We start from the raw sequence: 24,270 nt of genomic DNA, 5'->3' as shown, positions 1-24,270 counted from the left end.
ATCTTTGTGTATATGTCTGGTTATTTTCTTACTTGTTTAGATCAAACTGCATGCTGGATTGAACTACACGTTTTGTTTCTTAATTAAAATATTTTGGCTGTGCTGGATCTTTATTACTGCGCTCAGGCTTTCTCTTGTTGAGGTGAGCAGAAGCTTCTCTCTAGTTGTGGTGGGTGGGGTTCTCATTTCAGTGGCTTCTCTTGTTACAGAGCATGTGCTTTATAGAGTGTGAGGGCTTCAGTAGTGGCTCAGGGACTTAGTTGCCCTGCAACATGTGGAATCCTCCTGGAACAGGGATCAAACCCGTGTCCCCTTCATTGGCAGTAGGATTCTTAACCACTGGACCACCAGGGAAGTCTGAGCTCCATATTTGATAAATACAGCAAAGTGGCTCTATAGGAAAGGTTGTCCTTATATTCCCAACTATGCAACATTTTGTTAGCTTTGCTAATACTGGAATTTGAAATAAAATACCCCAGATGCTTCTCCCATTTTAAATGAATGTACTTAAGTGACCTAACACTGTTGTTCAGTCACTCAGTCGTGTCCAACTCTTTGTGACCCGATGGACTGCAACACACCAGGCTCCTCTGTTCTCCACTATTGCCTGGAATTTGTTCAAATTCATGTCCATTGAGTTAGTGATGCTATCTAACCATCTCATCCTCTGCTGCCCCCTTCTCCTTTTGCCTTCAGTCTTTCCCAGCATCAAGGTCTTTTCCAATGAGTTGGCTGTTTGTATCACGTGTCCAGAGTATGGGAGCTTCAGCGTCAGTCTTTCCAATGAATATTCAGGATTGATTTCCTTTAGGATTGGTGGGTTTGATCTCTTTGCTGTCCAAGGGACTCTCAAGTGTCTTTCTCCAGCACCACAATTCAAAAGCATCAATTCTTTGGTGCTCAGCCTTCTTTATGGTCTAACTCTCACATCCATACGTGACCACTGGAAAAACCATAGTTTTGATTATATGGAGCTTTATCAGCAAAGTGATGTCTCTGCTTTTTAATACTGTCTAGCTTTGTCATAGCTTGCCTTCCAGGGACAGAGTGTCTTAAATTCATGGCTGCAGTCACCATTCTCAATGATTTCGGAGCCTGAGAAAAGAAAATCTGTCACTGCTTCCACTTTTTCTCTATTTGCCATAAAGTGATGGGACTGGATGCCATGATCTTAGTTTTTTGACTGTTGAGTTTCAAGTCAGCTTTTTCACTCTCCTCTTTCACACTCATCAAGGGGCTTTTTAGTTTCTCTTTGCTCTGTGCCCTAACCTTAATAACCCTAAGAGTGGGATCATCTGCATATCTGAGGTTGTTGATATTTCTCCCAGAAATCTTGATTCCAGCTTGTAATTCAGCTTGACATTTTGCATGGTGAACTCTGCATATGTTACATAGGCAAGGTGACAATATATAGCCCTGTTGTACTCCTTTCCCAATTTTGAATCAGTTATTTGCCATGTCTGGTTCTAGTTGTTGCTTTTTGACTTGCATACAGGTTTCTCAGGAAACATCATAAGGTGGTCTGGTATTCCCATCTCTTTTAAGAATTTTCCACAATTTGCTATGATCCACGTAGTCAAAGGCTTTAGCGTAGTTGGTGATGCAGAAGGAGATGTTTTTCTGGAATTCCTTCTCAGTCTTTATGATCCAGCAAATGTTGGCAATTTGATCTCTGGTTCCTCTGCTTTATCTAAACCAACTTGTACATCTAGAAGTTCTTGGTTCACTACCCATACTATTTAGGATTTATAGCCTTTGTAATATTACTGTCAGGACCATTTATTTATTTGTCTTTCTATAGAAGAATCCATTCTACCTAAGGAAAAGGGTTGTCATTAAGGCTGTATTTACTGTCAGAAGAGCATAGAGGATGAAGCTGTAAAGACTTGGATAAAGACTTCATGTGAAATGATATTTGAACTAATGACAGAGCATCCTTTGACCTTTATAATAATTTAATTGTAACATGCTGATTTTCGCATTGGGGCCATGATATATTAGATTATGAAAATATTTTCAAATGCTTTTTATTATGGACTTTTTCAAATGTATATCATATAGTTCAGATAGTATAATGAACTCTGTTCAGTGCTTACTCCCTGAAAATAGCACTAACACAACCTGTTGTTAAGGTAAATCTGAGTTTATTGCTTACCACTTTAAGGAAGATAATGCTTAGTTTTAGGAGCTTTATTAATTTCTTAGGACTGCCATAGCAATTACCACAAATTAGTGTCTTTAAACTACTAAAGTTTATTATCTCACAGTTCTTGGAGGCTAGAAGTCCCACATCAAGTTGTCAGGGAGGTCATTCTCCCTCTGAAGGCTCTGTAATAGAAACCATCCTATCTGTTTCTCTTAGCTTCTGATTATTGCCAGAACCCATTCTAATCCATCATGACCAGAATTTAACTTGATTGTATCTGTGAAGAGCCCTATTTCCAAAGAAGGTCACTTTTCAGTTTGCCAATGAACAGGAGCTTTGGGGATACACTATTCAAACCAACACTGTAGCCTTTTGGGAAGGAGGAGAGCAAAGTTGGGATGTTTATGGTTTGGGAGGTTTGATTTAAGGAGGCTATATTAATATGGAGGCTTGATTAGAATTGGGTAAAGATTGTTGCAATCATTTAAAATTTGTGGACACTACAAAGAGTGAGCATTTTGAGACAAAGTTCAAAGAATCTGTGAGACTTCCCTGGTGGGCTAATGGCTAAGACTCCAAACCCCCATTACAGGGGGCCCTAGGTTCAATCTCTGGTCAGAGAACTAGATCCCATATATGCTGCAACTAAGAGTTCACATGCTGCAACTAAAGATCTTGCATGCCACAACTAAGACCTGGTGCAGACAAGCAAGCAAACGTTTTTTAAAAATCTGTGAGAGTAAACATCATTTTATGCTATCTTATGACTAGATGGACAGTTTTATGTTAATTTGATGAACTTTGGGGAATTTCCTGAAGGAGCAGTAGTTATTTGCAACTCTGATTCCCTAGATAAGAATTTCCAGGTGGTGCTAGTAATAAAGAACCCACCTCCAAGTGCAGGAGACATGAGAGTCATGGGTTCAGTCCTTGGGTTGGGAAAATCCCCTGGAGTAGGGCATGGCAACCCACTCCAGTATCTTGCCTGGAAAACCCCATGGACAGAGGAACCTGGCCAGTTACAGTGCATACGGTCACAAAGAGTCAGACATGACTGAAGTGACCTGCCTGCACACATGCAGGCCAGTAAAGTCAGGTTGATAACACTAGAATGGTAAGTGATGTTTATGTAGATAGTAAGCTGTGTGATTGTAATTGTTTTTGATTTTCAGTCCCCAAGTACCATCAAAGAGCTTATGTTACTAATGTTTTGCATTTCTTGTTTTATTTCTCTCATATGTTCCTTCTCTGCTACCCTGAAAGAGTAGCAATCAAGCTTCCCTCCCTGTGGTCCTTTCTGTCTGTCCCTCTTTCTGTCAAACCTATAGATTTTTATTAACCATTTGCTAGCAGCCAGACATAGAACTCTTCATACAGTCTGTGTAAACTTGATGAAGTGTCCCTGTTTTCTGATCTTTATGATGATTCTATCCAACTTAAATGAATGGTTTACTCAAGTGGATATAGTATACTCAGTTCCAGGATACTGTTACTTTTACTGTTTAGTGCCAGTTAACCTGAATCCTCTGACCCATTATCGTTCTCCTCTGATCCCCCTTTTTAGGGATCAAGCATGTATAGGCTCTGAGACTTGTTAGATTTCTTTTTTTTTTTTTTGATTAGACATAATATATACACAGTAAAGCATACAAGTCTTTTAAACTTTGAATTCAGGGATTTTGTGTGTATGTTTTACCTTTGTTAATGAACTTTTTATTTTAGAATAATTTTAAATATGTAGAAATATTACAAACAGTACCGAATTCCCATTTAACCCTCTCCTAGGAGAAGGCAATGGCACCCCACTCCAGTACTCTTGCCTGGAGAATCCCATGGATGGAGGAGCCTGGTGGGCTGCAGTCCATGGGGTTGCGAAGAGTCGGACACAACTGAGCGACTTCCCTTTCACTTTTCACTTTCATGCATTGGAGAAGGAAATGGCAACCCACCCCAGTGTTCTTGCCTGGAGAATTCCAGGGACGGAGGAGCCTGGTGGGCTGCCGTCTATGGGATCACACAGAGTTGGACTCAACTGAAGTGACTTAGCAGCAGCAGCAGCAGTTTACCTCATGTTAACATCTAAAATTACTATGGTACATTTGTCTAAGAAACTGGCATTAGTATATTACAATATATAACCAAACTCTCTAGACATTTATTTGAATGTTACTAGTTTTTTTCACTAATACCCTTTTTCTGTTCCAGGATACAGTCCAGAGTGCCATATTGCATTTAGTTTTCATGTCTTCGTAGATTCCTTTGGTTTGTGACAGTTTCTCATTCAGCCTTTGCTTGTTTTTCATGATCCATCTTGAGGCAAGATATCCTTTAGAGCAGCAGTCCCCAAAGTTCTTGGCACCAGGGACGAGTTTCATAGAAGATACTTTTTCCACAGACAGGAGTGGAGTGGAGTGTTTCAGGATGATTCAAGAGCATCACCTCCACCTCAGAGCATCAGGCATTAGGTCCTAGAGGGTGGGGACCGCTGCTTTAGAGTGCCCCCAGTTTGGGTTTATCTATTGTTTTTCTCAGGTATAGGGTAGACTGCAACAGAAGTAAAGACCCTTCTTAATACAATAGATCAGGATTACATGATATCCACATAAATATATGCAGTTTTTATTGGGAATCACATATATATAATTAAGTATTTTACTTAAAAAAAAAATTCTTTTTGTTAAAGTGTAATATCTGGTAAGGTCATAAAGTGAAGTCGTTTAGTTGTATCTGACTCTTTCTAAGCCCATGAACTGTAGCCTTTCACGCTTCTTAGTCCATGGGATTTTCCAGGCAAGAGTACTGGAGTGGGTTGCCATTTCCTTCCCCAAAGGATCTTCCCGACCCAGGGATCAAACCTGGGTCTCCTGCATTGTAGGCAGACACTTTACCGTCTGGGCCACCAGAGAAGTCCATAAAGTAGACAAATTTTAAATGTATGGCTTGTTGAAAATTTTACATATTAATACATTCTTGTAACTACTCCTCAGATAAAAATATAGGTCTTTCTAGCAGTCAGAAGTTTCCCTGACTCCATATTCCAGTTAGAAACTCCAGAAGTTACTACTACTTTGACTTCTATCTTCACTGATAAATTGTGCCAGTTTTGAACTATATGTAAGTGGAATCATACAACATATATTTTTTATATCTGACCCCTTTCACCCCATGTATTGTCTGTGAAATTTGTCCATGTTGTTGTGTATATAGACTTCCCTGGTGGCTCAGACGGTGAAGCGTCTGCCTACAATGCGGGAGACCTGGGTTGGGAAGATCTCCTGGAGAAGGAAATGGCAACCCACTCCAGTATTCTTGCCTGGAAAATCCCATGGATGTTGGAACCTGGTAGGCTACAGTCCATGGGGTCGCAAAGAGTCGGACACAACTGAGAAACTTCACTTAGTTGTGTATATAAGATGTTATTTTTGCTTGTGTAACATTTTGTTATTACTATGCCATAATTTACTCATTCCCCCCACCACTCCCTTCTTTTTAGTCCCAGGGCATGTTCAATTTTAGTTCCAAGACTAAAATTGAATCCATATCCCCACAATGGAAGCACGGAACCCTAACCACTGGACATCCAGGGAATTCTTAATCCATTCTCTTGTTGATAAAGATTTAGATTACTTCTGGTTATTGGCCATTATGAATAAAGCTGTTTTTAGCATACTTGTACATGGCTTTTTTGTTGTTGTTCAAATACCGCAGACATTCATTTATTACTGAATTTTAGTATATTTTCTTGAGTAAATGTTCATTTGCTTTATGCCTTTAGGACTGTTTCCAGAGATTTTAAATGCTTTTGGTTTTGTTTAAATTCTTCCCAGTTTCACTGGGAAGTTGGTGTGTGCAGCTCATTACAATGTCATGCTGAAACTGGTTTCCCTTTCACATATCTCACAATCTGGGTTTTCCTTCTCACTCTCTTAATTGTCTGTCTCTCTCTTGTTAAAATTATTTATTTATCTATTTATTTCTGGCTTTGCTGGGTCTTTGTTGCTCTGCAGGAGCTTTCTCTAGTTGTGGTGAGTGGGGGCTACTCTTTGTTGTGGTGCTTGGGCTTCTCATTGCAGTGGCTTCTCTTCTTCCCAAGCGTGGGTTCGGTAGTTGTGACCCACAGCCTTTGTTGTTCCGTGGTGTGTGGGATCTTCCTGGGCCAGGGATTGAATGTGCGTTCCCTGCATTGGCAGACAGATTCTTAACTGATGGACCACCAGGTATTACAGATCTGACAAGGAATTCTCTCCCTTTTGTTTGTCTGTAATCTTTGCTTGTCTGTGGATTTCCCTGGCGGCTCAGACGCTAATTATATCTTCCTACAATGCAGGAGACCTGGGTTCGATCCCTTGGTTGGGAAGATCCTCTGGAGAAGGAAATGGCAACCCACTCCAGTACTCTTGCCTGGAAAATCCCATGGACGGAGGAGCGTGATAGGCTACAGTTCATGGGGTTGCAAAGAGTCGAATACAACTGAGCAACTTCACTTTATGACCTTAGTTTATAATCTTCAGTTAATCTTCATTTTTGAAAGGTAGTTTTACGAGATATAGTATTTAAGTGTTAAAAAATGTATTTTCCTTAAGAAATTTAAAGAGGTAATTCCATTGTCTTGTGTTCTCATTTTCTCTGTGGAGGAGTTCATAAAAATGTACATCACTTTCTCCTCCTGCCTCTTCCCCTGTCCACCTGCTATGTGTAGTACATTTTCCCTGGATGTTTTCAACGATTTTCTTCCTTTATCCTTGGATTTTCATAGTTTGTCAAGGTATGGTTTTCTTTGTATTTGTCCTGTTCATTGAATTTCTTGGATCTGTAAGTTCTTAACGTTTCACTATATGTGAAACATTTTCAGCTATTATTTCTACAAATATTTCCCCCTAATTTCTTCTATCTTATCCAGTGGGAACTTCTTTTATATATATATTAAACTATTTAATCTATATTCAGCTTCACTTCTTTCTTCTGCCATTTCCATCATCTGTTAAATCCATACAATTACTTTTCTGATTACTTATTGTAAGTTTCAATTTACATTTGATTCTTTTTTCTCATTTTTGTTTCTCTGTGGACATTTTCCTTTTATTTATTTCTTATACATATCTTCTTCCAAGGTCTAGAATATGTCTCTGATAGCTGCTTTAAATCCTTGTCTGCTAACTACAAAATCTGACTCATCTTGGAGTCTTTTGGTTTAGTTTTTTGTTTTTGTTTATACTTTTTATTTTGTATTGGGGTATAGCCAATTGACAATGTTGAGATAGTATCAGATGAATAGCAGAAGGAATGCAGCCGTACATGGACATGTATCCATTATCCCCCAAACTCCCCTCCATCGAGGTTGGAGTTTGTTTTTTTACTACTTTTTTTCTTGGGTATGAATTATATTTTTTTATTTCTTTGCACATCTACACTTTTTTAATTGGATACAGGATGATGAAGAATACATATATACAGACTCTAGATTTTATTGTTACTCCAAAGAGTTGTTTTGTCCTAGAAGGCAGTTACTTTGGCTGGATTCAAATTCTGAACTGTGTGTTGGACTCTTTTAACATCCATCTGCTGCTGGGAACCCTAAGGTCTGCCCTTCAAGTCCTCATAGATCATTGAGGACATCAGCCAAGAATTAGGACACGTTTTAAATGCAGATCTCTCTATTTGGAGCTCTCTTTTCTTGCAGAAGTCTACTTTCCCAATCTTTCTAAGTGTTCTTTGAGTCCTGAACTTTGTCCTGTGACTCAAACCTTTTAGGAATTGGGTCTTCTGCTACCAGAAGCATGCCCATTGGGTTGTGTTTCATTGTTGTTTAGTCACTAACTTATGCCCAGCTCTTTTGTGACCCTTTGGACTCTTGGCTGCCAGGCTCCTCTCTGTATATGGGATTTCCCAGGTGAGAATACTAGAGTGCTGGAGTGAGTTGCCATTTTCTTCTCCAGAGGATTGTCCCAATCTGGGGACTGAACCTGTGTCTCCTGCATTGGTAGGCAGGTCCTTTACCACTGAGCCACCGGGGAAGCCCTTATGTTTCCTAGTGCTTCAGGAAAAAAGTTACTGCCTGAAAACTCTCATTTTTCGCTGTTTTTTCTTTCAAAGATATACTCCCTTTCATTTTCTATTTCTTATGGTCTATGTTCAGGTTCTTTAAAACCTGGAGGCTAGGTAGGTAGTAACAATAGCTTTTCTGCTGTGGTGACCATGGGTGTTTTTTTGTGTGTGTGTGTGTGGTGGGGAGGGGGCTTGTTTTAAACAGCAAAAGAAAGTAGTATATTGAGAAGAACATGACCTTTGGTTAGAAATGGAATGGCATTGTGTTGTAGTAGGGAACTGAATTACCTTGGGCAATTTTCTAAACTCCTGAGCATGTTACCTTTTCTTGAAAGATGGAAATAAAATTTCACTTCTTGCAAATTAATGTCAAGGTTAGCATTGTCCTATAAAATACCCAGTATAGGATCTGAGGCAGAAAAAGATACAGTATTCCCTGCTTTTCACAAGTCTGCTTTATGCCACTTTACTTTTGTGTAAGACCCATCAGTACTTGTTTTCACTACCTGAAAGAAATCTGAAGAGGATTTTTGCTTTTACCAAAAAGTGAAAATAGCATTTGGTGTTTTTTACGTAGAGAGGTTATTGTTAAGGCAACACATACCCCAGGCAGCAAGAGTGGAACCTCCAAGCTCCTTCCCTGGGAACTATACTTAGCATCAAGCTGTTAAAGCTTTGAGCTGTGTGGGTGAGCATCTGTGCTTTAACTTGATTTTATTTTGTGCATCCATTTAGCAAGATGTGTCCTAAGGTAATTGCTGCTTTGCTTTATGCCATTTTGGCTTAGGAAAGGTTTCATACGAACACTCTACTTTCAGGTAGTGGAGGAAGCTGGTTGGTTAAATTTTTTTAGAAGCAAACCCATTGCCTTGGATTTACAAACCATAGGGTTTGTTGTTATTTTTTTTTCCGTATAACTGGCTTTATTGCAATACTGACTTTACTGTAGTGCTATAATATGTAATATGTAGTCCTTGTACTGAACAAAAATTATTCTCATTAGACATCTTTAAAAATATAAAGTATATTATCACTTTGTTGTGTTTTGTAGTAGAAGTATTTATAATAAAATAACTTGTTTAATTAAAAATAAGGTTTATTTGGAAGAACCCTAGATATGTATTTTTTATCTTCTGGAAAATTATCAGTTCAGCAAAGGTGTGTCAGACTCTGATGATGTGGACTAAATAAGACAAATATGGGCCTTACATTTTATCAAGGAAAGCAAACATTAAGCAAATCATTATAAGTTTACATACCATTTTACAGAAGGTTTTGGGGTAAACAAGAATAATACATTTACAAAGATCCTATATTGAAGAATCATATTTAAAATGCTTAGTAATGAAATTTTAATCATTGGAATAAAAACTGTTTTAACAAGGTACTTTGTATTTCTTCACTGTATATTTTATATGTACCTTGGCTTTTCTCTACCTCTCTTTCCCTCATCACTATTTTGCCTTTTATCTCTTCAGATTTTTAGATTTACTTTTTATAGATTCTGATCGGTGTTAAATAATATTAGTAGTAGTATATGTATTGTTCCTGACTATTATGAATGGTTCTAGGGTTTTGCCTTTAAGTACATATATATTTTTATATATAAAAGCATTTTAGAAAAATATATACTAAAGTTTTAACATTAGTTATATATAGGTGGTAGGATATACATAATTTTCACTTTGTTCTTGGTCTGTTCTGTATTGCCTGCTTTAGAGCATGCATTTTGCTCATTTTATAAAGAAGAAGGGACATTTTTCAAAACAAAATAAAAACTATACTATCTACTATTGGTGATGGACAGGGAGGCCTGGTGTGCTGCAGTCCGAGGGGTTGCAAAGAATTGGACACAACTGAGCGACTGAACTGGACTGATTTGTTAATGAAGAAGTGCATCGGTCTACTCATTGCTCCAGATAGAGATGCAAATATTAATTTGACTGTGATCTAGGGAAACTAGCTTTAGCTCTTCTACCTACTACTTTAGACTCTTTGAAATGAGACATTTGGGAGTAGGTGATTTTATGAGATTCTTATCTCTTTGGCTCAGTTTTTTCCTCATGTTTTCATATGAAACATGGATGGAGGATGCAATAGAGAGGCCCCAATCAGGTCTCTTAAAAATCAGAAGTTGAAATCAAAAGTTACTTAAATCCATACAAAAATATGAATGACCAGGTATTGTTTCTTCTTCCCAAAGTATTTACATTTTGGGGAGCATTTGAAATATTTTATTTGCCCAGTTGTTTTCTAATTGATAAAATTTATTGTATTCATTTAGTATTTATTGAGTCTTGGCCAAGCTACTGGAGAAATAAGAAAATTAGATATGGTTCTTGCCCTTGAACAGTGTGCCTGTGGATAAGGATATTGGCAATATACCACTATTTTTTCCTAGTGGCACTTCCTTGTGGATTAACCTAAAAATACCAATACAAGATAATATTATGAATCTTTGGGACTGCCCTGTCAAAGAAGTATAGAGCTCTGATCCTGAGATGAATTTCAAAACAATTTTCCAGGTCACTTCATTAAGCAGTCTAGTTTTTACAGCCCTCATACCCCTCCTGGAACTCTTCATCTTTAGTCTCCTACTTCCAGAGATTAAGCTTTGATTCACTGAATGAAGTGGATCTGAGCTTCATTTTCCCCAGGTTACTGTCCAGGAATTTACTATAATTTCTTCCTAGTATAATCCTAATTCTTTTTGTTAGGACCCAAGTAAATATCTGCTTGCCTTTTGTGAATTAGAGATGTCAACATAGTTGTTTTCCTTCATGTTTCTCTTTATTTTGCTCAGCTCTTAACTAAATGAATATGCTTTATTTGTGCTCTCAATTTGAGAGATTATCTGTTGTTAAAGACATTTCAACAAACTCAGGGCTATGTTTTTAAATTATCATTAGTAGAACCATTGCAGATATTTCTCAATGAATTGAATTGCAGTTCTCTGTAGAAAAATACTTGAGAACCCAATTTAATGTGCTAACTAAGTGAATCTTTTTTTTTCTTTTCATTTCAGTTGGAAAGACATCACTGATTACCAGATTCATGTATGACAGTTTCGACAATACCTATCAGGTATTTTGTTTTTTCCAGCCTACTAGTTGTCTTTATTTTGTTTGCAAGTAATATTCAAGGTGCTTTTAAATATTCACTTTTTCACATTGTCATAGATATAAAAGCACTTTCTGTAACCTGTAAAATGCTGTATAAATACAAAGTATAACTGATTATGCTCGTAGTCCTCAACTTTTTCATTTGATTTCTTTAGCTTCTCTTGCAGAATCTATTGAAAGGTTATTGGTAATACCATCTAGAATAGAAGTAGAGTGTTTATATCTATAGATATTCTTTTGGAGAGATTTCTTCTAAGTCTAGGGTTCTATGACATTTTGGTCAATACTTGAAGTCAAGAATAAGTACTGTAATTAGAAGTCATTAATAGAAGGAGATTTGGGAATGGGTCAAAGACAGTCACAAGGGAAATTAGGAAGTATTTTGATAAATGAAAAAGAAAACACAACATTCCAAAACTAATGGGATACAGCTTAAAGCAGTTCTATAAGGAAAAGAAGAGATATATTAACTCAGTAATTTAATCTTCTGTCCTAAGAAACTAGAAAAAGAAAAGTAAACTTAAGCAGAAGTAAGAAACTGCTTTAAAATGTAGGTTTTATTATTATTATTCAGGTATGATGAAGCCAACAGATCAGGAGATGATTGCTACTGAAAAGGCTGTTATACTCACAGATTCCAAGAGGGAGGGACACTCCAGGCCATAGTAGGAGGGCAGATGAGAGCAGTACTGATATTGATCAGGAGATGGGGTAGGGGACAGGAAATGTAGGTACTAGGGTGCTAGCCTTTATTGTGATTTTTTTTGTGTGTGATTTTTGTGAGATGGATCGGTAAAACCAGCAAATAAAGGATTGCCTAGTTTTAATAATTTCAGTGCTCCCTGGGCTGTGGGGGCTGTTCTTGGTTTTCTGGTACTTGGCCTTGGGGTGATTAGGGCAGGGGCATAGTGGCTCTGAGTGTGATCGAGGAGATGGTTGGGGTAAGGGTCTGGATTGGTTGGTTTTCATATGAAAGTCCCTCTCACGGGCAAGTTTGCATCTCTATGGAACTGGCAAACTCTGGAAGTGCCAGTCTCTCTAGTGTTAGGAAGCTCCCAGATACCAGGACAACAAAAATACAGAAAATAAAGACATGCTTAACCAACCATATGGAAATAGAGATTACTATGAGAGAATATTATAAGAGAATAGTGTAAAATGGTTATATGCCAACATATGAGATAACCTAGATGAAATGGACAAAGTCAAAGAAAGATACACTACCAAAACTAACACAAGAAGTAATAGAAAATTTGGACATACCTGTAATAAGTAGATAAAATTAGCAACCAAAAAACTTGTCACAGGACTTCACTGGTGGTCCAGTAGTTAAGAATTTGCCTGCCAATGCAGGGGACACGGGTTTGATCCCTGCTCTGGGGAGATTCCACATTCCACAGGACAGTTAAGCTTGTGCGCCACAACTATTAATCCTGTGCTCCAGAGTCTGTGCTCCACAGCAAGAGAAACCACTGCAATGAGAAGCCCGTGCACTGCAACTGGAGAGTAGCCCCTGCTCGCTGCAACTAGAGAAAGCCCCATGTGGAGCAACAAAGACCCAGGACGGCCATGAAGAATTTTTTTCTTTTTTAAACTGACAAAATTGCAGGACTAGATGCCTTCACTGATCACTTCAATGAAGTATGTGAAGAGCAACATTAATACTTCATAAATTTCCAAAAATAGAAGAGGAAGAAACATTTTCCAACTTATCCTATGAGGATACCCAAACCAGACAAAGACATCAAAAATAAAACTACAGTGTATATCTTTTACGAATAGAAACACAACAGACCTTAGCAAAATACTACCAAACTGAATTTGCTGACTTGTAAAAAGGATCTATGCCATTTACCGGGTGGGATTGGTAGATGAGTATCGAGGTTGCAAGGTTGATTTAACATACAAAAAGTAATGGAATATGCTATATGAATAGACTAAAGGACAACATCGGAAATCCTCCAGTGGTTCAGTGGTTAGGACTCTGCACTCTCACGCCTGAGGGCCCAGGTTTGATCTCTGATTAAGGAACTAACACCCCACAAACCGTACCTTGTGGCCAAAAAAGAAAAAGGACACAAATCACATGATCATTTCAGTAGACACAGAAAAAACATTGGATACAATCCGGTAGCCTTTGATGATAATGATAGCTTATGGTGAACAATGTTGGATTCGTGATCTCTGAAGAAGATTAAGCTTCGAGACCAGGGACCAGGCTTGATCACTCAAGAGATTTTGTGTAGCAGAGTTTTATGAAAGTAAGAAAAGGGACAGAGAAAGCTTCTGACATAGACATCAGAAAGGGGACAGAGAGTGCACCTCTGTTAGTCTTTAGCAAGGTGTTTTATGTCTATTAGAAAGCTATTAATCAGGTAAGAGAGACACCTCAAGGCTTACAGAGTTTCACCAGGCCCCTCTCCCATAAAATACATTTTTGAGATAGGATGGCACGAAGTGTGTCATCCCCCAGCCATAAAACAATTAATATGATTCCTGGTTTGAACTAATATCAGCCCAAGGTTTGAGAAAAGAAAAAAAGTTGATCTTAGGTGGAACCATTTTGAAGAAAGGCAAATTCCAAAGCAAATACATAGTTTCATTAACATAACTTAGGAAAAACATTTCCATAGAGAAACCTGCTTTTAATTTTGTATGGAGAAAGAAAAAAAATCTGACACTTGTAGTTTGTTTCCTCCAGATGCTTAAGGGAGAGAGAAAAAAATGTCTGACACTTGCAGCCTATTTCCTCCGTTTGGAGACCCCTGGCTTTCCTGCCTGTTACCTTCTCAGTAATACACACTCAGCAAGCTATAAATGCAAGGGAAGTGTCCAGACATGATAAAGAACATCTCTATGAAAAACCCACAGCTAATATCAGACTTCATGTTTGAAGGCTGAATGTATTCTCTAAGATCAGAAACAAGACAAGGATGTCTGCTCTCAGTTGCGTATATATCTGGTTATATATATATATACTGCTACTGCTATATATATATATATACACACTGGTACTGCTCTGTGTGTGTGTGTGTGTGTGTGTGTGTGTGTGTGTGTGTGTGTATATATGCCCTACTGCTGCTACTGCTAAGTCACTTCAGTCGTGTCTGACTCTGTGCGACCCCATAGATGACAGCCCACCAGGCTCCCCTGTCCCTGGGATTCTCCAGGCAATAACACTGGAGTGGGTTGCCATTTCCTTCTCCATTGCATGAAAGTGAAAAGTGAAAGTGAAGTCGCTCAGTCGTGTCCGATCAGCGACCCCATGGACTGCAGCCTTCCAGGCTCCTCTATCCATGGGATTTTCCAGGCAAGAGTACTGGAATGGGGTGCCATTGCCATCTCCGATATATATAACCCTAACCCTATATATATAACTATATATATGTATATGAATATAACCATGTATATCTGTATATATATATATGTTTATGTCTAAGTTATATATATGTATATTTTAAATAGCTTAATTGTAAAACAAAAACCAAAGAATAAGTTAAAAAAAATAAATCAGTAATCTTCAAACCAGGTACTTTCACTTTGTGAAGTATTTCATTATACTCAAGTTCTCTGTGAAATTAAAGAGATCTTTAGGTGTCTTAAGTGCTGTTGCTACTTATTCATTAAGACTATTGCTGTTGTTCATGCAGACATTTTTTAAGGGAGGTAATGTTGATGGGGTGAGGTTACATTTGACAGATAAGCAAAGATTTTTGTTCTTTCTATAAAGTTGTTGAAGCCAAAATACCATTGTACTGTGGAATTAATAGGAGACATTGATTAACCATGTAAGCTACAAGTTTTTATAAGAGTCAGGCACAGTCCTAGATATTATCTTACTTTAACAGGGTAATTAGGATAATGTAGTACCCACATCCTTACCTAGGGAAATTATCTTGACGGTGTATTAAGTATTACTTTGAAATATGAAGAATTGACCATGTGTAGTTAGCTGCCAACTTAATTATCAGGTGAAGAATTCTTCAGTGGATTATTTTTTAAGATTCCCTATTTTATGCCCTGACCATACACTCAACAGAAAGACTTCTGAAATAATTGAAGAGCTAGTCTCATAGCTAGAAATTTATTATTGAGCCATATGTAATGTATATCTGAAGCTTAGTTTAAGTGAAATTTTATTTCACAAAAAAGAGAAACTTTATATATAATTCATAATTCATGCTATTTATGATTCCTTTGCACTAAATTAATTTTATTTGAAAAAGACTAAACTGGTTGGCCAGAAGAGTCCTTTATTGACCATATTTAGTCAGTTATTTCAAAATAAAGCAAAAAACCTGAGAAGTCTGGTAAACATTTGTAGCTAGAGGCTGGAAGTGATTTTTTAAGTTGCTCTAGTTTTTCCACCAGTTTTTTGTTTTTGTTTTTCTTTTTCTAGTTGGAAATTTGTCCAGTAGTTTCAGATGTATCAGTTTGAACCATATTACATAATTGCTATTTTTATCATTCAAAAATGATAGAATATTGGCAGTTTTATATTATATGGTTCAACTTAATATAAATAAGCTCAAGAAAGATTCCTACAACTAGAGTAGATTCTTTTGAGGAAGATTACATTACTCAGGGTAACCTTTGAAATTTCTTTGAATTTAGAGGATTTCTTATTCCAAGGACTGTTACAAATCAACAATTAAGTTCAGGATGGCATAGATTAAAACAGTGGGTTTTAGACACTAATGAACTTGTCCAGAAAGATGATGGTGGTGGTTAAGTATATCCTTAACCTGTATAAGTTAAAGCTCTAGGTTGTTCTATTCAAAATTCTAGTTATCAATGGAACCAAAATCCTTAACTAGATGGACTGTTTTTCTTTTTAAAATTATCATTATTATTTTTATTTTTTGGCCTCAAAGTATGCAGGATCTTAGTTTCCCAGCGGGAATGGGACCTATGCCTCTTGCAGTGAAATCGTATAGTCTTAACCACTGGACTGCCAGGGAGGTCCCAGTGGACTGTTTTTCTGACTCAGTGTTTGATTTGTCTTTTTATTTTCATCTAATTTTTTAATGACTTTTTTCAGGATTTTTGCCTTTTCTAGAGGTGTTGTCATTTTATTTGGGATGGGTTTCTTTTTTTTTTTTATTGTGGTAAGAATACTTATATGAGATTCTAACTTTTTATTGTACTTTAAAGTATACACAATATAGCACTGTTATCTACATGTTCGTACAATGCTCTGCAGCAGATTTCTTGAATTTGTTCACCTTGTATAACTAAAATCTTATTCTCATTATAATGACTCATTTTTAAAATCCGCAGACTCTACCTAGTTTCTGTCCTAATGGACAGAAATGTAGTATGGCAGAAAGATATCAATACAAATATATACATTTTCCCCCCGTATATGTACATATATGTAAGGATATTTTTAAATGGGATTCTCTTCTAAATCAGATTATGTATCAACATCTTCTTTCTGGGGTCCTTCTTTTTAAAATTATTTCTGTTAATTTTAGATTCTTTAACTTATCCACTCTTTTCTTTCTTTAGTCATTGCCTCTTTCAAATCCTTCTCTATTTTCTCTTTCTAGAGAAGGCAGCAACCAGGCAACAGAACTTTATGTGTATTTGAACTACAGAAGGAAGCTGATTATCATTGCTTTGTACAGAAGAAAACTTGTTTTCCTTACTGAGTTACTTTTGTAACTGGGTAAAATACATTCCCCATGTGAAAATCATGTTTATGAGTTTCTAGCTTCTCTGGCATCAGGACAGGGGACAAACCACCATATACAAAGTCAGACAGAATTGTAACTTATATCTGCAATCTTTCATAAATTAGCTGTTGGGATAAATAAGCACCTCTCTGAGTGAAGAGCATCCAAATAAAATAAACAAATGGAAGTTATCATCCTGACACTGATATATTTGGGTAAGCTGTTGTTCACTCTTGATTTGTAAGTTCCTATAAGAGTACTGTTTAATTTTTTTCTCTTTTTTTTTTTTGCAAAGTAGACACTCCCCCCAACATCCATGAATTAGTTAACATTTAAAATAATATGTAAAAAAGTAAATTAAGGTATATGAGATAATTCTCTCTTTTAATTTCTTCTGTAATGATTGCTTTTTGCATTTCTCTAAGGAGATGAGCAAAAGACTGCACTAATGTCTCATCTGTCTTTTATGAAAGTTTGAATTAGTTCCACATCAGTAGCATTCAAGATGCTGAAGTAGTTGATAATGCTTAGTTTCCCAGGCATCTCCTTTCTGTTCTTCCTGCTGTTGGCTTAATTCTTAAAGCTGATCAACTTCTTTGCTGTAGTAGCTCAGCTTGAAATAAAATTAACTTAAAAAAAAGAGCAGCAGCAGGCTATTTTTCAAATTAGTTTTGATCTTTATGAGTTCAGTGGTATAAATGATGCCCCAAAACTTGGATAGTACAATGGAAGGGGAGGACTAATGTAAAGTCTGACTTTGTACTAATTGTAAAAACATTTATATCTTGACTGTGAGATGTGAAAATACTTGTTTCTATTTATAGCCATTAAAAATTATTTTCAGCTGTTTATAACAAATATAAAATAACATTGATAAGTGACATGACAATTGTTTTTTTCATGTAAAAGAAGTGTAAAGGTAGTGTGTTTCAGGGCTAGTGCGGCAACTCCATGGTCATCCAGGACCAAAACTTCTATTTTCTGTCTAACCTAATCTAATCTATGGTTTCCATATTGAATTTTGCCTCACAGTTACTGAATGATTCCTGAATTCCAGCCTTGGTATCCACAGTTCAGGAAGGAAGAAGGATGAAAGGGAGAAAAAACAAGAATCTACCTCCTAACTGAGTTAGCCCCATTTATTTAAAGTTCAAAGAAGGCTGGAAAATGTAGTTTTTCAAATGGGAAAAGTATGGATTTAAATAAATGTTTGATTGTGTTAGTAAGGAAGAAGGAGTAGATGGATATTTGTGTAGGTAGTTAACTACCTCTGCCACACTGTCTGAGTAAATGAGGTTCTACTAGTCAGATTTCTTAAATGCAGCCATGCCACTCCTGTACATACCTGGGGTTTATCAATTAGATTCTCTTGCATAGTAATTCAAGTTTATAAGCCCATTCCACCATATGAAAGAGTGGGATATAATTCTCAAATTGAATGTCATAAGGTAGAATTAGTACTAGGTTGTATGTTAGTCACATAGTTTGGAATAAAGGAGGAAGCTGCTTCTTTTGTTGTTTGTTTTAAAATATAAGTCTGTGTGAAATTGAAACCTACAAAACTACTCAAAAAAATAAAAGAAGACCTAATTAAATGGAGAGACATCCCAGGTAAATGAATCAGAAAACTTAATGTTGTTAAGATGTCAATACTTGGCTTCCCTGGTAGTTCAGTGTTTAAGAATCCACCTGCCAATATAGGAGACATGGGTTCGATTCCTGGTGTGGGAAGATCCGTCATGCCATGGAGCAACTAAGCCTGTGAGCCACAGCCATTGAGCCTGTGCTCTAGAGCCCAGGAACCACAACTGCTGAGCCCATGCACCACAACTACTGAAACCCGAATGACTTAGAGCGTGAGCTCCTCAACAAGAGAAGCTACCACAAAATGAGAAGCCCATGCACCACAACAGAGAGTAGCCCCCACTCTCTGCAACTAGAGAAAAGACTGTGCAGCAGTGAAGACCCAGCACAGCCAAAAAATAAATAAATATAAAATAAAGTGAATCTCTCTGGGAAAAAAGATGTCAGTACTAACTACTCAAAGCAAGCTGCAAATTCATTGCAATCCTTTTCAAAATCCCTATGCCTTTTTTAATAGATATGAAGAGATTAATCGTAATTTGCAATAGCTAAGACATTACTGGAAAATATGAAAAAGTTGGAGGACTCACACTTCCCAATTTGGGAATTTCCTACAAAGCTACAGTAGTTAAAACAATGTGGTAATGGCATATAGACACAATGGAGTAGGATCAGTCCTGTCCAATTCTTTGAGACCCCGTGGACTGTAGCCTACCAGGCTCCTCTGTCCATGGGATTCTCCTGGCAAGCATACTGGAGTGGCTTGCCATTTCCTTCTCCAGGGGATGTTCCTGACCCAGGGATCAAACCTGTGTCTCTTATGTCTCCTGCATTGGTAGGCAGAGTCTTCACTACTAGCATCACCTGGAAAGCCCCATGGAATAGGGTAGAGAATCCACATATATGTATATAAGCACACACACAGTTGATTTTCAGCAGAGACACCAGGCCCAACCTACAGAATAGGGGGAAATATTTGAAAGTTATAAGAATTTAATATCCAGAATATATAGGAACTTGTACAAACCAATAACAAAATGACAACATTTTTTTCCTGCACTGGGTCTTTGTTGCTTCACGCAGGCTTTCTCTAGTTGTGGAGAGAGGGGGCTGCTCTTCATTGAGGAGTTGTGCACAGGCTTCTCAACACAGTGGCTTCTCTTGTGGAGTGCAGGCTCTATGGCACGCAGGCTCAGTAGTTGCGGTGCACAGGTTTAGCTGTTCTGCAACATAAATCTTCCTGGACCCAGAATCTAACCCAGTTCAGTTCAGTTGTTCAGTCATGTCCGACTCTTTGCAACCCCATGAACCGCAGCATGCCAGGCCTCCCTGTCCATCACCAACTCCTGGAGTTTACCCAAACTCATGTCCATTGAGACGGTGATGCCATCTAACCATCTCATCCTCTGTCATCCCCTTTTTCTCCTGCCTTAAATCTTTCCCAACATCAGGATCTTTTCCAGTGAGTCAGCTCTTTGCATCAGGTGGCCAAAATATTGGAGTTTCAGCTTCAACATCAGTCCTTCCAATGAACACCCAGGACTGATCTCCTTTAGGATAGACTGGTTGGATCTCCTTGCAGTCCAGGGGACTCTCGAGTCTTTTGCAACACCACGATTCAAAAGCATCAATTCTTCTGCACTCAGCTTTCTTTATAGACGAACTCTCACATCCATAACTTGACTACTGGAAAAACCATAGCCTTGACTAGACAGACCTTTGTTGGCAAAGTAATGTCTCTGCTTTTGAATATGCTGTCTAGGTTGGTCATAACTTTCCTTCCAAGGAGTAAGCATCTTTTAATTTCATGGCTGCAGTCACCATCTGCAGTGATTTTGGAGCCCCCCAAAAATAAAGTCAGCCACCATTTCCACTGTTTCCCATCTATTTGCCATGAAATGATGGTACTGGATGCCATGATCTTCATTTTATGAACGTTGAGCTTTAAGCCAACTTTTTCACTCTCTTCTTTCACTTTCATCAAGAGGCTCTTTAATTCTTCTTCACTTTCTGCTATAAGGGTGGTGTCATCTGCGTATCTGAGGTTATTGATATTTCTCCCAGCAATGTTGATTCCAGCTTGTGCTTCCTCCAGCCTAGCATTTCTCATGATGTACTCTGCATATAAGTTAAGTAAGCAGGGTGACAGTATACAACCTTGACATACTCCTTTTCCAATTTGGAACCAGTCTGTTGTTCTATATATCACTAGTGGGAATTTAAAATAGTGCAGCCGGGAACTTTCTTGATGATCTAGTGGTTAAGACTCTGCACTTTCATTGCAGGAGATGCAGGTTCAAACCCTAGTCCAGTAACTAAGATCCCACATGCCATGCAGCTTGACCATAAAGAAAAATTAACTGATTAATTAATTAATTAAAATAAAATAGTGCCACTGCTGTAGAAACTTTCCTCACAAAGTTAAATAGAATTACCAATATGGCCCAGCAGTTTTACTCCTAGTTTTATACCAAAAAGAGTTGAAAACAGGAACTATTAATAGTCAAAATGTCTATCAGTGGATGAATGGATAAACAAATGGTATATCCGTACACTGTAATTTGGTATTGCTTAATGGGTACAAAATTTCTGTTTGAGGTGGTGAAAAGCTTTTGTAACTATTACAGTTATACAGTTGTGAATGTAATTAATGCCTTTGATTATATACTTAAAATAGTTCAAATATCATATTTTATGGTGTGTATATTTTTGTTATTGCTTAGTTGCTAAATAGTATCCAAGTCTTTGCAACCCCATGGACTGTAGGTCACGAGATCCCCCTTGTCTATGGGATTTCCCAGTCAAGAATACTGGAGTGGGTTTTCCTTCTCCAGGGAACCTTGCTGACCCGGGAATCAAACCCTCATCTCCTGCATTGGTAGGCAGATTCTTTACTGCTGAGCCACCAGGGAAGCCTGTATTTGTTTTACCACAGTTTGAAAACAAAGCTTGTCTTTAAAGAATTACATCACTGTCAGTGTTAAGTTCATCATTTGTAACAAATGTAGTACCACTCTGCTGGGGAATGTTGATAACAGGGATGCTCTGCATATGTGAGGGCAGGGGCAAAAGGGAATCTCTGAACCTTTGTCTCAGTTTTGCTGTGAACCGAAAACTACTCTTTAACCCTCTTAACCATTTTTTGAAAGACTTCTTAAAAGAGCAGTTGTGTATTTTACCACAAATATAGTGTATATAAAATGTATAACATATGAAGTATATATGATACATGAAATTATAAAATATGTATATAAATATAGATTTTTTAAAAAGTATATATATATAAAGTGAATATAGAATTATGTATTAGAAAGAGATACAATTTTACTCTCAACTCCACAGCAGAAGTTGTGTGTTCTTAGACAAGTTATATAACTTCTCCAAACTCTAATATTGTTTTGTATAAAATGAGAAAAATAATGAAGCTGGTAGCTACTTTGTAGGGATGTATTAGGATTAGAGATGATCATGTAAAGGGTCTAAAAGAATCTCTAATGTACAGCAAGTGCTCAATAGGTAAAAGCCATTATCCCTGAAAATTTTGTTCATTTATTATTTGGCTATGATAGTTTATATATTTATTCACTTTTTTTCCTACAATCAGAATGCTCACTTGAACTCTAAACTGCTGACTGTCATTGTGTGTTAGTCGCTCAGTCGTGCCCGACTCTTTGCAACCCCATGGACTGCAATCCACCAGGTTCCTCTGTCCATGAGATTTTCCAGGCAAGGATAGTAGAGTGGGTTGCCATTTCCTTCTCCAGGGGATCTTCTCAACCCAGGGATCGAACCTGGATCTCCTGCACTGCAGGCAGATTCTTTACCAACTAAGCTACAAGGGAAGCCCAACTATTTTTAACTTCTTTGTTTTGTTTTGTTTTATAGGCAACAATTGGTATTGACTTTTTATCAAAAACAATGTACTTGGAGGATCGAACAGTGAGTAATGTTTTCAGTGTTCAATTTTCTGCAACACTGCAGGACAGAATATTATGCTTGAAACTATAATCAGTGATTGTTGCCATAAGAGTACTTAGCAAAGTTGCCAAAGTTGGTGTACAGGCCTTGAGAAAAACTGTTATTATAGAATGAATAGTACTTAGCACTTTTAATTCTTTATCCTCAAGTAGACTCCAAAGGGGAGAGAAAGCCATTATTTCTAATACTCTGATAGCCCTAGGCTTGTTAAACAAAATATATTGTCTTGACTTGGAATATTATAACAAATAGCATTGAGATAAGAATATTTTCATGACGAAATTAGAGCTGCTAAAGACCTTTTGTGTACCACTCTGAACCATTCAAACATTTCATTTGAATATCACACAATTTGTGAACTTCCAGGCTTTGTCGGAATATGGTATATACCAAAGTGACTGTGAATAGACAAAAGTAATGTGTATCTCCCTGTTTGATTTTTGTCTTCCATCTTTTGGAATGCTCCCTTTAAGTGCGATATAAATTCTGTATTCTAGCCTGCTGTCCCTTGAAGAGATTCTTGTCACCTAAACAGTAACTCTTAAATGCATTATTTTGGGACCTGTACCCAAAAAGCATTATCTCTAATGACATTTCTTTAAGTTTATAAGTCTTTTTCTTTTGGATGTTCTCCTTTATGTTTTAATATATAGCATTCCATTTCTTAAAATTTGAAAACAGAAACTGCTTTATGATGATAAAAGAACTTAATGCTTGTTTTCAGGCTTTTCTTCCTGGAATGTAGATGTGAAGAAGAAAGTAAAGACACGTTTAAGTAGGGTTGTAAAAAGATATTTCTCCTTTTTGGTAGATTATATATAATGTTCTAGAAATAAATGTGTGGGAGAACAAGCACAGTCGTCAGAGATCCAGTTTCAAAGTGTTCTGTATCCAATAGAGAAAAGAGACATTTTATTTTCATTTCAGAGGGGCTGATCATTGACATTTACCTTTGTTTTTCTCTTTTATTTTCACTGAACATGAGCAGTCTGCTTGTGCTGTCTGGAAGGTATAGGATTCAAAGAGAGGTTGTAGAGAGGGGGGATAAAAAGGAAGCTGTACTTCTTGTCCTGTGAAATCTTTCCTATTGCTGTTCTTTTTTTTTTTTTTTTTTTTTGAGTTATGTACCTTCAGAGCAAGCAAATTTTAAATGTTACTCCCTTTTGAAAAAGGGAAGGAATTTTATGTTGTTTTCATTCCTCATATCCCTGCAACCTTTTGCATGAGTTTCCTTTTTACCTCCTTGCCACCCTCCTCCCTTTAAAAATATTATTTCTTTTTTCTTTTTAGTATGAGTTTGGTTTTTTGTTTTTTTTTTTTATTTATTTTTTCCCATCCCACAGATCAGGCTGCAGCTGTGGGATACTGCGGGTCAGGAACGTTTCCGTAGCCTCATTCCCAGTTACATCCGTGATTCTGCTGCAGCTGTAGTAGTTTACGATATCACAAGTAGGTATTTTGCAACGGGTTGACCTTTCTTATTTTTCTTGCTTGTTTGACTGATTTTATTGTTAGGTACGATTGCAATTGTGGGACACAGCAGGTCAAGAGCGGTTCAGGAGCTTGATTCCTAGCTACATTCGTGACTCCACTGTGGCAGTTGTTGTTTATGATATCACAAGTGAGTGGAGGGGGAATTACGCATTTCTAATCTTCTTTCGACCTTTAGCTTAGTTGCATGCATGTTCTTGTTTTGTGCTTGTTTTCTATACCGGCA

At 37.3% G+C, this 24,270-nt stretch overlaps 1 protein-coding gene across 2 annotated transcripts in view; it reads left to right on the top strand.

Annotated features, from left to right (window-relative positions):
* Window positions 1–24,270, top strand: part of RAB6A (RAB6A, member RAS oncogene family) — an 83,473-nt gene that overhangs the window by 32,175 nt on the left and 27,028 nt on the right. For both annotated transcript variants that reach the window (XM_042232748.1, XM_060400007.1), the window contains exons 3-5: window positions 11,217–11,275; window positions 22,461–22,514; window positions 24,069–24,174. In XM_042232748.1, the coding sequence (XP_042088682.1) occupies window positions 11,217–11,275; window positions 22,461–22,514; window positions 24,069–24,174 (219 nt within the window). The remainder of the gene's footprint in view (window positions 1–11,216; window positions 11,276–22,460; window positions 22,515–24,068; window positions 24,175–24,270) is intronic.

This window comes from Ovis aries, chromosome 15 (genome assembly GCF_016772045.2).
Source record: "Ovis aries strain OAR_USU_Benz2616 breed Rambouillet chromosome 15, ARS-UI_Ramb_v3.0, whole genome shotgun sequence".
NCBI classification, from domain to species: Eukaryota; Metazoa; Chordata; class Mammalia; order Artiodactyla; family Bovidae; genus Ovis; species Ovis aries.
This window is presented reverse-complemented; position numbering and strand designations above follow the sequence as displayed.